Raw genomic sequence first — 15,437 nt, 5'->3', positions numbered from 1 at the left:
ACGTCCCCTGCTCCGTGACCACGGTTCCCTCCTCTGCCCGGGTCAGGCCTCCAGTCCGACGTGGTGACAAGGCCACGGCTTGGGTGCCATCACACAGCAGCGGGGTGATGGAGAGCCAGCGCAGGCTGATGCAGTGCCACACCTACCAGGATTTATGCCCTGATGTCGCAACAGGGTCCCGCCACGCTCTCAGGCCGGCGTGACGTTCTGTTGCCATAACCTAACGGCAAGGAAGCATCACCAACACCAAGCCTACTCCTGCGGCTTTTCCACCAGGCGAACGCCCAAAATCCCAGCAATAACGTATTTTCACTGCTGGCCCCGGGGCTGGGTTGCAAAACAAACTCAAACCTGCTGCTCACGTCCTCCAGTGAAAAACCCGCTGCTCCCACCAAGACGGTCGTGTGGAGAAAATCCCACCCTGACTTCCAGCACATGCTCTTATGCAGGACGGGAGAAGGGAAGAGAGGGATTCAAGGCACAAACCCGGGATAATTCGGGGGTGAGTTCTGCCGGCAGTACCACAACAGCTCTGCACCGGGTTTCTCGGCCAGGTTTGAACACAGAATTTTGCCTACTTACCGTACTGGATTTGAGCGCATCCCCATTGTCCTCTTCAGATTCTAGTGCAACAGGTAAAGATTTCTGTGGCGGGGAGAAGGTTAAGTCCCACCTTAGTAGCCGAGGTTCAGCTTTGTCCCCGAATCTCAGGTTTTCCAGTTTCTGCACTGTGGGCTCAGCAGAGGAAGCTGGCCTGAAATTCTCTTTGTTCTGGGACTTAGACCTCAGTCTCTGAACCCCGAAGCCCCGGTCTTCCCCGCGGTGGTCATCAGCCATGCTCCTGCAGGGTCCCCCTTTGCTATAGTGTCTTTTTTGAGCGTGAATCTCTTGCATATAAGAATCCATCCTCATGAGGGGCTTCATCTCCATCTCGTAATTGCTCATCTTCTCCTCGTCTAGCTCAAGCAGTTTGGAGCTCCCTGAGCTGTGGTTGTGGGACCTGTGGTGGGAAGTCCATGAAACCGTGGCTGGGGAATCTGTCCACCTCTCTCTTTGCTTGTGGTTGGAGGCCGAATGTTTGTGTCCTCCGCTCCGGCCTCGGTAGTCTTCAGGGACGGAGGCCGAGCCCAGCTGGCCGCTGCGCAGCGTCCCGCTTCTCACGCCGCGAGTCCCGCCGACCTTCTCTTCGCTCCAGCTGTTGGGTCGCAAGTAATCCCCGCCGCGTCCCTCCAGCAACATCTGGATCTCCCCGCCCCTCTCTTCGTCCACCGAGACCTGCCTGGAGAAGTGAGCGCTCTTGTTCCTGCAGGAAGGACCCAGGGGCGGCGTGGAGGAGGGACTGGCAGGGAAGCTCTGCAGCGGGCTGTCGTCGGGGGTCAGGTCGGACGGGGTGGTCCCTTTGCGGTACAGCTCGGGGCTCTCTTGTTGGAGAGGCGTCCCGGTGGAGAGGACCTCAATGTCATCGCTCGAGTTCTGGCGCTTCGGTCTCTGGCATTCGAGCCCTTTTTGTGTAGTCGTTAAGGGAAAAGAGAGAGGGAGAGAGAAACGCAACAGGATTATTTCTGTTCTGCGGGCGCCCGCCAGGTTTTTCGTGGCGAAGAATAGGGCTGAGAGTGTTGGACGGCAGGGGAACCGCGGGGCAAGGTCAGGACAGCAGCAGTGTAGCACAATAAACAGCTTCTGCTACTAGACTGAGAGAAAAGGCTCTGTTGGTTTTACACCAAACCTACTATCACCCCCAGCACCCACAGGGCAGCGCAGTGCGAGCGGCTGCAGCCCGGCACGGGAAATGGTTCGGCACCAGCTCCCGGCGTGGCAAAGGCAGAGGCGTTCCGCACTAAGGTTGTGCTTCTCCACCTCCGTTAGCCCACGGGCTACCAACCCTTTTAGAAACCCCCCCCCCCGGCCCCACCGTGGCTCTCATTTCCAGTTCAAACAGGCACGAGGGCGGCTGCTCCTTTAGCACCCACCCCTGCTGCCGGCAGGCACCCCGCGTGCTCAGGGACACGCGCGGAGGAGCGTGTGTCTGTCACGAGTGAAAAGCACCACCTTCTCCCACCAGTTCCCAGTTTGCGAGCTCGAGAGGGGAAATCCGAGCCGCAGCTGGCGACAGCCTCGTGCCCTGCGCTCGTGTGCGCCGGGTGCCCGTGGGATCACCCCCTGCCCGGCTCGCTGCCGACAGCTTTCACACCCCTCCCCGGATGAGAAACACAGCGGCTTTTGCAGGTGGATGGAAGAAGGGGAAGCTCATCTCGAAGCTTTCAGAGGGAGGTGGTCCCATCTGGGCAGATGTGCAAGGCTCTCACGAAGGAAAAAAGACCTCACAGAGCACGTATCGAATCGAACAGCTTTCCTGCCCCATACAGCCAAGGAGGGAATGGACATTTCCCCACTCAGCCCCCCCCTTGCTGGGCGTGAGGGGGGGTGGTCGCGCCTCACACGTGTAGGCAGGAGCAAGGGAGCACGTTCAGGGCTACACGAGCACCATATACACTTTAAAGATAATTATATCTTTATCTTTACCATGCTGAATGCACTTCATTCCCTTTGAGCCCAGAGGACACCCCAGACAATGTCTCCCTGGGGACAGAGACTTGGGGACAGGGACTTCACAAGTGGCTGAGTGTCTTCTGCTGGAGGTGACCAGCTGGTAAGAGACATGTCGCTTCTCTGGACATTTAGAAAAAAATGCAACTTATTAATCATTGTTGAAACACCAAATTATTTCAAGGGGGTGCAAGCCAACAGTGGTTAATTCTCATTTTACCCTCTCAAGGCATAGTTGTTCCCGGCTAAAGCCATGCTAAATTATGTGAATAATTTGATAAATATATTAACTGCCTAATGCCTCTGAAATGTATCTAATTGCAATTGCTATGGCTAGACAAGAAATGAGTCTCAAAAAGGAAGAACTCAATTTCTTACCACGGTTTAAAAATAAATGCTCTGAAGCGCCTGCTCTAATCTCCTCATTTCTGCTGAGTAATTTTCTCTATCGCATCTTCTCGGGGAGCTGCTGCCGCCGGGACATGCCTTCGCCCGCAGCCGTCCCCGCGTCCCACCGTGCCGTGGTCTGGATACAGGCGGGGGATGCCGGGAGCGTGGGGACGGGCGTCCTCATCGAAGCACTTGCAGGGGAGCTAAATAGTAACAAGGCTGCTTGGAAATTTCCTGCTGAAGCAATTTCTTGACAGGAAATGATCTCCTAATGACTCTCAATTCTTTCGTATTATTTGCCACAGGAAAATCTGTTTGTGCTTTGGGGCAATACTCAGCTGGTTCGGTTTTAGTTCATTCCCTGCATCCTGGTTTGTCCGTGGGAGACTGAACCTCCCGGGATTTATCTGGGGCCCTTGAGCCATCCTTGTACTGGTGGGGAATTGTGGTGGAGGAGAAGGGTGGAGCTCACCCCCTCTGTTTTCATGCAGTCTCTGGGGAAAAGTACAGACTGATTTTGTGGCTGTCGTTGAGACCTTCCCATTCCAGCCACCCTCCAAGATCACAGATGGGAAACTGAGGCAGGGATGGGACAAATGGCCTCATATGAGAAAGCTGTAAAGCCAGCTATCTAAACGGGCTCACCCAAGACTTGGGGTGTCCCTGTTTGTCTCAAGCTTTGACTGACATTCCCCAGTTCAGGTCTCCAGGGCTCTTGCTGGAGTCACAGGGACTTGAAAGCTTCCCACCAGCTCCAGTGACCCCAAAGCTGCTCTCCAAAGGCACAGCCAGCCCCGCTACACCCCCCTGCTCCTGCACCTGAGCACCCACCCCAATCTCCTCTCGTCCCCCGAGCCCCACGGCAGAGGTGAGAAAGCCCAGGGATGCTCCAGCACCCTCACCCAGGAGACCCACACCAGGGACCATGTTATTAAGCACCCGCTCATCCTAAATCTTCCCCATCCAGCCCTGCAATCAGCTGAGCTAATTCTGCCTCTCCGTGGGTTAATTCCTGGGGTTTTTTCAGCACCTGGCTGGCGCTCATGGATGAGCAGGGGCCAGCGATGCTGGGGCACGGCCACCCCTCCAGCCCCAGAGCCCCGTGGGGATGCAGGCATTTCCCTGCCGAGAAACTCGAGAGATGCACGGTGCCGTCTTGCCGGCTTTCAACACCCGAGGATGTGCAACAATTATTTTGAGCTAAAATTAGTCGCCGAGCACGTGATGTTCCTGGAAGAACGGTTGTGAGAGCGCGAAGGAGGATGTGGAGCACCAAATCTGGATTTCCAGCAGGATTGAGGCAGCCGTGCCCAGCCGCGGCATCTCGAAAGCCAAGCACGTGTCCCCGGGTGCTGCCGTGCCCCTGAGGACCCACGTAGGGGATTCGGGAGTGGTGCTGAGCTCCTGTCACTGCCACCAACGCGCTGCTGTCACCTGGAAAGGGGGGGTGGGGGGTGTCACTTCACCGGCACCGTCCAGCCCGTGGGCTGACCCCGCCGGCAGCCACGGGTGGTGGGAACGGGGGAGGCACGACCGCAGCGAGCGTGATGGGGATGTGGAAGTTCCCCGTGGCAGACAGAGATGGAAAACGACCGGGGGAGAGGGTGAAGCAGGGCACCCAGCAGGGCTATTTTGGGGTTTTCCAGGTGCAGGCCTTGCGGCAGGGCTGTGGCGTGTCCGGGGTTGCTGGAGCTGGAGCTGGTGCCTCCAGGTCTGGAGTCCCGGCGGGGCTGCCGCTGAGGTGGGCAGGAAACCTGCCCCCTCCCCCCTCCCCGTGATGCTGTGAAGGTGGGTGGCACCCCCAAAACCTTGCAAGGGGGAGGGGGGCACATCCAGCCCCCACGATGCTGCGCAAGGGGAACGGCACGTCCAGCCCCTGCAATGCCATGCAGCGTGGCAGCAGCTCGCCCCGGCCCTGCTGCAGCTCCCCCCAGCCCCCCCGGACCCTTTGCAGCTGGGGGGGGTTACAGGGTCTTGGGGGGGGGTGGGGGGGGGTGACATGGCTGCTTGCAGCTATTATCCCCCTGACTTGGGCCGTGGGTGCTCCCAGGTTTCCCAACACATCTTGATGGTATGTTTGTTTTTTAATGTGCTCTAAGTGGAAAATCCTTTTTCCCCCCACCCCCCTTCACTCACACACAACCCACCCAGCCGTGAGCACTAGAAACACAAGCCCCAACACAAGTGAAGCACTATGTCCCTGTCTAGAAGGTAGTAAAAAATGCATTACCTAAAAATATCTTTTCAAGAGGTGATTTAAACCAGCAAAGTCTCTTGGCAAGAGGAGATGGAGATGAGGAACATCTCAGGGCTGAAGAAGCCCCTGGGACCACGCAGCCCTGCGAAAAAGCTCAGATCTCCGAGATACAAATTAGGTCTCTGCAGGAGGAGAGAAGCCGAGGGGTGTTTGAACGGGGCTGTGCCACCTTCCAGCGAGCAGAGAGCTCGGCTGCGAGGGGCTCTGCACGCTCTGCCCCCCAAAATGCCCATCCAACACCTGGCTGCGCCTGGGCCGGGGGGTTCTCACCACCCCAGCTCAGGCAGCTTCATGGCTGGAGCCAGACCTCAAAGCCCGTCTGGCTCATCGCTGCGGAGCCGTGGGATGCCCCCCGGCCGCCCCCGCAGCCTCCGGGCTGCAGCGAAGTGAGGACTCGTGCAGGGGCTGGCTGGTCCAAAAGATGCAAAGATCCCTTTTCCCCGGCCTCGGGGAATGGCACCGACGTGAGTCACCGGCACCAGCCCCTGGAGCAATTAAGTCGAATGAGTAATCTTCAGTCAGAGAGCTGGAAGGGGGAGAAAATAATGATAGACGCCTCCTAATGAGGGTTTGGTGAAGGGAAACTTTTGAATAAAATCATTCACATGTATTAATTACTATGTTAATTATTGCCGTGGGGACTTGGAGCTTTCCACTCCCACTCGCAGCAGCCCCTCTCGCTCCCCGACAGGCGCAGCCTTGGTGGGGTGAATCCTGCCCGACCACGGCCTTGCTCCAGCTGCCCCCTCCCCGAGCCTTTGCTGAGCCCGAGCTGCTTGTCGACGAGCAAAAATTTGGACAAACCGGCAAGAAACCTCCAAGCTGATGGAGGGAAGGAAGAGCCAGCAGGCAAAGCTCAAATGCGCATTTCCCCGGCGCCTTTGCACCCACACACGTCTGATTTGCACACCCGAGGGAAGGATTGGGTACCAAGGCGTGCCACCCCAGCCCTGCAAGCCCAAGCGTTCAAAAGAAATTGGGAACCATAAAAGCCATGGGGGTGAAATCAGTGACTGCCTCTGGGACCGTTTCTGTCTGCGTTTTGCTTTCAGAGCTCCCGTTGGGTTGGTTTTTTTGTTTTTTTTTTTTTTTCTCTGCAACCATCCAGGACTACGACTTATAAAAATGGGGGTGTTTCGGTGTGAAAAGAGGAGATCCCTGCAATGACAGGACTGCACAGGGTGGAAGTGTTGAATATTGAAAGCCTTGTGCTAAAACCCCCGAAAACTGGTGTTACGGGACGGTTTCCCAGCCCAAGAATCCCGGTGAGGACTGGGAGCTGCGGGCACAGACCGACCCTCCGCGCAGGGCTCATTTTGGGGGGGTTTGGGTCTCTGTAGGGCTGAGCAGGGCAGCGAGCAGCACGGGGTGAAAGCCACGTCCACGGGGCCGGCCGGCCCGGTGACACGCACTGACCGTTTTCCCTGTGCTGGAAGGAAGGCGAAAACTCTTTGGCAGTGATCCTGGCAATCCGCGCTTCCTCCTGAGCTTTCTGCGCCGCCGTCACAGCCGCCTCCGCCTTGGCCCTGGAGTGAGAGGTCCTGCAAGGCAACCAGAGAGACAAGGACCACGTTAGGCAGCTTCCCTCCGCAGACCAAGGCACGGAAAAACCCAAATTGACCCCCACGAAACCCCCTTTGCTCCGGTCCCCTTCGGCTGCGACGGAGGAGCCGCCGCTGGGAGCTGGGGCTCGTTGGGGAACGGGTGATGTTACACTGACAACACGTCAACGAACTGCTTCTCCATCTGCAAATCACCCAGGAAATTTGGGAATAGGGGCAGGATGCTTTGCTGCCCCGGGGAAACATCACCCCGAAGCAAACTGGTCCCCTCCATCACATCCCTCTGCGGGGGACTCCAGCCCGGCAGACGGCGGCAGCGACCTCAGCCTCCATCTCCCACGAGCCTCTGGGGCTGAAGGCCCAAGTTGAAAGCTGGTGAGGTTTTTTTTTAACCAAAACCATTTGCTTTCAGATGAAAAAGTAAAGATTTCCACCCCCGCCACCGCATTTTTGCGTAAAACACTGGATGTAAACACAAGCGCCGTTTGTCACCAAGAGCAGAGGTAGGAGCGGGGGCTTGCCATCGGTGCTGCCTCTACCACCCCTTAACATGTCTCTATCAGGGTATTTTTTTTTTTTTCCCCCTCTGGATGAGCGACCATCCCCTGAGCTCACCCGTTACCAGCGATTCCCCAGACACTCGTGTTTGATGGTATTTCATCCCATCACTCAGGATTTACACCCTCTTATGCAGCCCTTCAGCAGCGCTCCTGCGAGCATCCTTTGGAGGCTGGTTTGCCCCTTCCCCTTAGCTGAGCTATCGAGGCACTTTAAAAAAAAAAAAAAAAAAAAAAAAGCCTGTTCCTACCCACCCTGGTGCAGGCAGCGTTATAAATAGCTCAGCTGATTTCTTTTCCCTCCAAAATCAGGCCCTCCATCTCCTTTAATCATTTTTTTTCCTGCTGCTCTCTGAATTCCCTCTAATTTTTCGACATCTGCTCGGAGAGGAGTGCCATTTCTGACAGGCTCCTATAAATGGAAAATAGGGCTAGTAATGTGCCTGGCGTTGCATCGTGCAGCACAAGCCGGCGGTACGAACCCGGCTGTGCGGGCGCCTGGGTGCTGTCACCTCTTTAAGCCCCAGCGAGACGCTTGGTCGCTGCTCCCGGAGCTGACCTGTCACTTGTTTTCAAGCGCTGACAAGTTGTCTTTGCCCTAATAAGTGCTTTATTTATATAAACTGGCTGCTTTGGTGTAATCGAGGGAGCAGATAGGACCTGTTCTTCCAGAGCTAGCAACGGTGGTGGAGGGGCTGCAGTGATGCTGTTGCAGGTCCCACAAATCCTCCATGACCGATGCAACCAAAAATTGGTTTTAAATGTTCTTTTGCCTGCCCGGGGTCCAGTGCTCGCTCTGCTCAACACTCAGGGTTGGCAGAGTGGACAAGCATGTTTACAGCCCCATCCCCTGGCAGGCATCCCAGTTCAGCTCTTTTAGGAGGAGCAGGGATGCTCCGAGCAGGGGCTGCAGCAAACTGCTGCGAGAGGAGGCGCAAACCGCTCCCGGTTTTGGCACAAACGTGGTCGGTGGGAAAGGCTGGGGCGTCAGACCCGCTGATTAAACCACCTCAGTGCCAAGGATGGTGCCGCCTGAGGCTAAAAATTAAGACGCTGAGATTGTTGGAACGTCTGGCATCTTCCACAGGAGCTTCTCAGTGGTCTGGATGTCGGCTCTCAAAGATTCTCCACCCCTCTACCCCCTCTGCCATCTCTTCGGACTGAAAACTGTTTGGGGAAGGGACTGTCCCTCCCATACCGCAGCACAATTATAGAGCAGGCTGCCGGTCCCTGCTGGCCTGGTACAAAGGATTAATAACGTCTGAGAGTGTCTGGACCAAACTCAGCAGGCAGGATTACACGCTGCCTCCCTAAACTCCTCCCCGGAGATGCATCTGGAGGCAGTTATCTGTCACTGCTTGCCAGGGAAGGAGGCTGGAGGTGCTGAAAAGCAGCTTGTGCCACTTCCAAAAGCCCTGGGGACGCACAAAGGTGGCTGCAGAGTGGGAGGTGACACTGGAAGAGCATACGTGGAGCCACCACCCAAGCCATGCTCCCCTCTCCAGCGTTCATCATCTCCCCCTTTTTTCACCAAAATGGGTCAAAATCCTTCCCTGGAACACTCCCTCCAGTGACTTCTAGACTAGTTCAGCCCCACGGACTCCACGATCACACCAGGAAGAGCAGCAGCTAGGGGCTTTGTCCCAGAAAGGGTTAAAAATCAACCCCATTAATTAAGCTACCTCCAATCTAAAATATACTCCATTCCCACAAAGCAGATATAGTGTCAAGCACTGCACAGAGGTGCAGGCAGGCTTAATTGCTTGTAATGCTCTCTAAGATGCTTGGAGGAGAGGCGCCGTCGGAGTGAAAAGCAGAATTATGGTGATCTATACGTTGCATAATAAAATACATAAGTATTCCCCAATAAATGCAAGTAATCCAGTTAGTGTTCACATGGCTTTGTCACATCCTAAATTTAACAGCTGTCTCCTTTATACATGCCTGCTGCTCGTAGCGTGCACTAAATCTTAATTCCCCAGTTAATTGCTTGGGTTTATTTCCTTGTAAAGCAGGTCTTTCTCCGTGACACGTAGATGGGGTGAGATCCAGTCACTCTTCTCCTCCTGCCATAAGCGCTGACATAAATCTTTCCCGGATGGACACGCCATCCTGGAAACCACAGTCAAAATAAGGCTGGATCCTTCCCTATAGATTCATCCCAGCTGGAGGAGGAGGAGGAGGCTGGGGATGCTCAGGGATGGGAGGAATTAAACAGATCCTCTTGCGCCCCTCCTTCGTTACCTCCCGTGATGTTCTCCATCCTATAACGAGCCCACTGGACAAAAGCTGTTGTTTGCAAGAGCTCAGCGCCCCTCTTGTCTTATCTGAGCTGATTAAAAGCTGCACATCTGCTGGAAGGTGCTCCTCTGGGCTGCTTCTGCCGCCGAGGGACGAGCCGGAGAGAAGGAGCGACGCATCCCGGGGTGATGGAGACGGCTGGAGCTCTCTGAACATCAGCGCACCCAAGCACAGAGATACTTTGGGGGATGGTTACGACCTCTACATCGCATTTAAGTGCACGTCACCATCCCAGCTGAACTGGGGGAGGGTGTTTCAGCAAGGATGGGGCTGGGAGGAGACAGAGGGGTGATGGCGGGGACAGTTTATAGCTCTTGAGACCCAAGGGTCTGGTTCGGGTCGGGGCAGGGAGTCCACACTGGGACTGGCTGGGGTTATTTTATTTATTAATTTTTTGCCAAGCTGATTCACTCTTCTCAGAGGATGACCGGGCAAGTGGTCAAACTGGCAAGAGAAGCTGGCAGGAGGCAGGGAAAAATCACAACCAAACAGATTTCTGTAAAACTTTGTAGAACTGCTGTGATTTGGCCAGGACTGACAGGAGAAGGGATAATACCTGCGAGTGGGTCGTAATGCCAAGTTTATCAGCTCCGGCTAATCTGTAAGGAGCTGGAATAAACTGATTTGAAAGTAACAACTTGGCTTTTTAGGAGTGCTAACAGCGACTCTGGCCTGGCTTGGCCTGCACAAGGAGATTCTGCTGCAAATCCATTGCTTGGGGCCGGTTTAGCCAAAAAGCGGTGAATTCTCAGCAAGATCAGAGGCCCCTGATGGTCTCAGGGAGAAACAAAGCAAAATTAAAACCTGGCAAGGCCTAAATGGTGTTTAGGTTAATGGACAGCTTCGTCAGGAGAACAAGTGGGACAAACTGCTTGGAAATTAGGCTGGAAATTAGAGCAAGTTTAAAGATCACCAGAACCATCCCTGAATGGAGACAGATCTGCTCGGGAGTCATAAGCACGATTCCTGTATTTGCAGGGATGGCACCTGCTGCCACAGGAGACCTGTTTCATTTCTGAGTCCTTCACGTCCATCCAACTTTCTTTGAGCACATCCTTGCGCAAAGCATCCTCGTTCCCTTTTTTTTCTTGCATTCCCACATGAGAAGCAGGTTCTTCAATAAAAACAGGTAACAGACTCTGAGCAAAAGTATGTCTGGGGCCCAAGGAAGTTGTGTGCTAGACACAGGGGGAAATCCATATTATTTGTGGTTTAAATGCGAAAAAGCATCATATGAGCAAGATTTCTGGAAAATAAGGTCTATTTTCCAAAATTCACAAGGCAGCTCTTGCTTGGGGATTTCTGTTCTTTTGCAAGCAAAGTCTTTGCTTCTCCAACATCCCTGCGAATTCGAAGCTCAGCCAAGGGGGCCCTTGCTCGGTAGGATTTAGTCTTGACAGGGAAGTACAAAAATGCTGGTTTATTGCTCGTGTTTGCTGGGATCCTGGTGCAGGGACGGAGATCCCCAGCCCTCCTCCATCCCATGCCAAGAGCTGATGGAAATCTCTCCTCAGCTCTCCAGATAGTCCAAACTCCCAACATGCAACAAGCCCTAAACCCTTTGCTCAGTACCCAGCTGATTTCAACAGGATATTAGGGTTTAATCTTTTCTACCTTGTTTGTATACCGACAAATCAACCCTCTTGCAAGGAAGCTCAAATAATCAAGCTCCTGGTAACTCTAAAGGAGTTCGCTGTCTCCTCCTCCTTGTTCTGCATTGGCTTAATTGGAGGGGCTGGAGTGATGGACCAACTGATCGAACTGCCCAGCGTTTAGAAATGAAGAAAGCTGAGATCAAAAGAAAACTATGAAAACTGCTATTAAAGCCTTCTTCTGTGCAGCTTTTTAAACTCTGACCATATGAAAGGAGAAAACCCTGCCGTTCATATTTTCATGGAAAACATGCAAAGCTGCCACGTGCTGTCTTCACCGAAGACTTCTCTTGAGCTCGCAGGCACTCACCGGTGGCGAGGATGGAGTTAACCAGCCAGTGAGCTCATCCTGGGACATAATAACAGCCTCAAGTTTTCCCAAGGGGCCAGGCTGGCTCCATCGGTTTCACTTTGTCTCTCAGGTCAATATGTAATAGGTAGCTTTTTGCTTTTTTTTAAATGAATCTTTATCTTCCTATAGGGGGAATGTTTTCTCCCTCCATTACAGAGCTTCATGTATTTTTCAAATGGCAAAATTCAATTAAAACGTACGCTAGCTGCAAGAAAATAATTTGGGAAAAATTCAGAGGGAGCATTTGCAGGGCATTTAGGGCTTGGTGCTTTGCTCTCCCCTCCAACCCGCACTCCGTTTTGCCCTTGCAAATCGGCGGGGCTGGCTCGGGGGTGCACTGGGAAGAGTTGGGATGCACTTTGTCCTGGGAAGGGATGGCCGGATGAGGGGAGGAAAAGGAACTTCTGAGTCCAACCACCCGGTGTGCAAAACCCAGGCTTGCTTGAGCGCGAGCCCCTCAACCGTGTTGACTCGCCGGGGGGTTATTTTACGCTCCCGCCGGCACAGCGGAGCGCAGGATCCGGCCCTAATTGCATCAAGCACTAAGAAACACAAAGCAAAAGTCGTCGGGTGATCGATGCAGGTAACCAGACCCCGGGGCCGGAGGGAGAGGGGGGAACGTTGATGCAACCTCTCCCGAGGCTATCCGACCGCTCCGTACCCCGCGGCGACAGCTCCCAGCCCCGGCGTGGGATCGATAGCTGCAACCAGCACCGGGGAGGGATGGGGAGGTGGGAAGAGGCTCTGCCTGCTCAGGGCAATATCTCAAATCCTGCCTGCGAGGAGGGGAAGCTTGGCTGGTCTTCCCGCTCTCCTAGATGGGACAAATTCGGACTGAATTATTAATAGTGGCTTGCAGACTGTCTGGCTTCTGCCTCTGCGGGAGCATCTCTGATTTTGCGGAGAGCCACAGCGCCCAGCCTGCCTCCCTTTGCCCCTGGCATGGGTTTTGCCTCGGCAGCCTTCATCGGGCACAGCACCCCGCACCCAGCACCTCCCTGGCCCCAAAGGACCCAGGCAATAACCTGACTGCAAGGACCAGGGTAGGCGCGACCCAGGGCCAGGCTCTGTCTAGACATTTCCTTCAGGGAGCGGGGAAATGGCAGCAATTAACAACCTGTTTGTTATTTTCCCTATCTGGCATTTATTGACCCGATAAAACCCACTCTTAATTCCAGCTTCACTCTTTTCACAGCTCTCCTGGCTTGGTTGTTATTGCACTAGGCTTGCCTTGAGTGATTTGTGCAGGCAGTAATACAGTGCCAGTACTCAGGGGGTGGAATATTAGACACACCAATTAGCTATCCGTGCATAAATTCCCATTTACCTGCTTATCGCAAGCATATTTGCCTTGCCTGTTTCCCCCGTCTGCTTTTTCCTCCCCGCCCCCCCCCCCCCCATAGCTGGAATTCTTAATCAAGAGAAAAAAGCAGCTAATGTGACCTCTGACATGACGTAATGCAGCCAAAAACGTCTGCTCTGGCTCTTTGCAGCCAGACAGAAAGCAGGTGCTGTGCATAGCAAAGAGAAAGCCTGGCCCCCCTGTGCCTGCTGCCGAAATTCCCAGCTCTCTGGATGGAGATTTTGGGATGGGAGGAGGGACCACCCCCGCCTGAGGTCTGTGTGCCAGTGGGGAGCAACAAGCACCGGGCAGAGGAGCAGGAGACGTTCCCTCAGTGAGATAGCAAGAGGGAAGGGCTGTGGGGTGGCTGGGATGGCATGGGGCAGAGGGAGTGGGTATTGCAGGCTCTGAAAAAATTGCCCTGAAATTCACATTTCAAGAGAAAAGTTCTGAATTAAAAAAAAAAACAAAACAAAAAAAAAAGTCAAACCCTTTAATCCAGAAAAAAATACCTCGATGCACGTGTTTGTTATTGCCCAGGAAAGAGAAATACAGAGAAGTGTGGAAAATGTTGTGGTCAAAAGCCCAAATCTGAGTTTTCCTGTGGTTTTACACCAGGAAATGTAACGTTACACAGGGAAACCATCCCCAAGCCATCAGGGAGGCTTTGTGGAGAGCAGGCGCCTGTGTCCCAGCCAGGGCACACTGCGCACAGGGTCTCCAAAATTCATGGAAATGGGGATGGAGCCAGTTCCCATTTAGCTCATTGCTCCAGGCACCTGTGCCAGGTTCTTCTCTACCTTTATATTTTTGGAGCTTACAAGTGGAGAGCTAATTCCACCAAGGTGTCATTTACCATTTTGCACCGAAATACCGTTTTTTTAACCTGAGTAAGTGAGAAAAAATTATCCCAGGCTGTGTCCTTCTGTCTTGTGCCTTGCCTTTAAGTAGACAAAATGAGTTTTGCTGGAGAACTGAATTCACAACATGTAATGAAGCAAAGTCACGGTGACTTGGGGGATGGGGTTGGGCCACAATCAAACGTCACATCCCCAAAATCCTGGGAGAAACACGGCCCAAGCTTCAGCCCCCAGCAGGCAGCGAGTTGAATTGGGACTGTCTTGGTCCATGTGCATCCCCTGGGACCCTGAGCTGGGTCTTCCCCGGTGGAGAAGGACGAGAGCGGCCGACAGGCCATAACACCACACTCCTCTCCAGCTCGCCTTACTGCCATCATCCCGAATCTGTCATGGGGTTGCTCAGACTTGTTTATTTTATCTGTTGCTGCCAAACAACAAAAAAAAAAAAAAAAAAAAAAAAACAACCCAAAAAAAAAAAAAAAAAAAAAAAAAGCCAGCCCTGGCACGAGAAAATCAAACTCCATTGACTTCAAAGGGCTGGGCCAGGTGGAACTGGTACCCAAAGGCACGTGTGCCACCCTCAGCCAGGATGCTGCCAGCATCTCTCTCCGGCCAAGGGACACACAAAACAAGCAGACCCAGGCAGACCCCCGCATCTCCCTCCTGGTGGGTTTCCTTCCTTTTCATTTTTCGCCCCCCCCGGCAAGGGCAAAGCTGATGGGTGTTTCGCACCGGAGGTGATGTGCAAGCTGCCCTGAGATGTTATTTACAGCTCGCAAGATAATTAACATCTGGAGAGGGAGTCTCATCTCCTGCCATCTGTCACCTGTAATGAAGCTACGGAGGGCGCGGGTGAGCGACGCGGGCAGGCAGTACCTGGGCTTTGCCTTGGGAAAAGGAACAGAGGAACAGTTTCGATGCCACCGTCCCCACCGCTGCCCCAGCCCGACAGACCGAAGGAGACAGGTTTGGCCTCGCTCCAGACCTGGCACTTTGCTGGCTCAAACACGGCAGCGGTGGGCAGAGGGGCTCAGCCACGCTCGGGGCAGTTCCCTCTCCCAAATCAGACATGGAGGCACCAAGACTCCAGCTCCAGGGATGGATTTTCCCCTTTTCTTATAAATGGGGGAAAGCATGAGGTAATCGCAGCGATGCCAGGAGGGTCGTTATCTTCTGGAAAGCGGTGGATGGTGATGCAAAACCTGCAGGAACCCGCTTGGAGCAGGGTTTGGGAAGACTTAGCTTCAAGGAAGGAAAAAGAGCGAGCAGGGGGGATGCTGCCTGCTTTCCAGCTGTCATGCTTTGGATAGGGCAGGTTTCCACGATTTTGCTGGGTAATTGTCATGTACATAATGGAAAATGTACGTAATGGAAATGGGAAGTGCTGATGTCCCCCTCTTCATCCCCTGCTCTCGCAGAGTGCCGGCAGACAGCCCTCCACGCGCACATCCCAAAGGCACAACCACGCCGCAAATGCTCCTCTAACCCTGTGCAAAAATAGCACATTACAAACGAGCCTGCCACTTTCAGGCAGGAGGCAAAACAGGTTGGAAGAAATCACTAACAACTCTCGGAAAAGAAAAATATTAGACAGAAGACAAAGCCCAAGAAAAAGCG

General features: G+C 53.9%; 1 protein-coding gene across 3 annotated transcripts in view; it reads right to left on the bottom strand.

Moving 5' to 3' along the window:
* JPH3 (junctophilin 3) overlaps positions 1 to 15,437 on the bottom strand; it is a 58,499-nt gene that overhangs the window by 12,613 nt on the left and 30,449 nt on the right. For all 3 annotated transcript variants that reach the window (XM_042797595.1, XM_032996586.2, XM_032996585.2), the window contains 2 exons: positions 6,611 to 6,735; positions 583 to 1,502 (listed from right to left, as the gene is read on the bottom strand). In XM_042797595.1, coding sequence (XP_042653529.1) covers positions 583 to 1,502; positions 6,611 to 6,735 — 1,045 coding nt within the window. The remainder of the gene's footprint in view (positions 1 to 582; positions 1,503 to 6,610; positions 6,736 to 15,437) is intronic.

The sequence above is a fragment of the Tyto alba genome, unplaced genomic scaffold (genome assembly GCF_018691265.1).
Source record: "Tyto alba isolate M040663 unplaced genomic scaffold, T.alba_DEE_v4.0 Super-Scaffold_26, whole genome shotgun sequence".
Taxonomy (NCBI): Eukaryota; Metazoa; Chordata; class Aves; order Strigiformes; family Tytonidae; genus Tyto; species Tyto alba.
The sequence above is the reverse complement of the archived record's forward strand: the minus strand, read 5'-3'. Positions and strand labels throughout refer to the sequence as shown.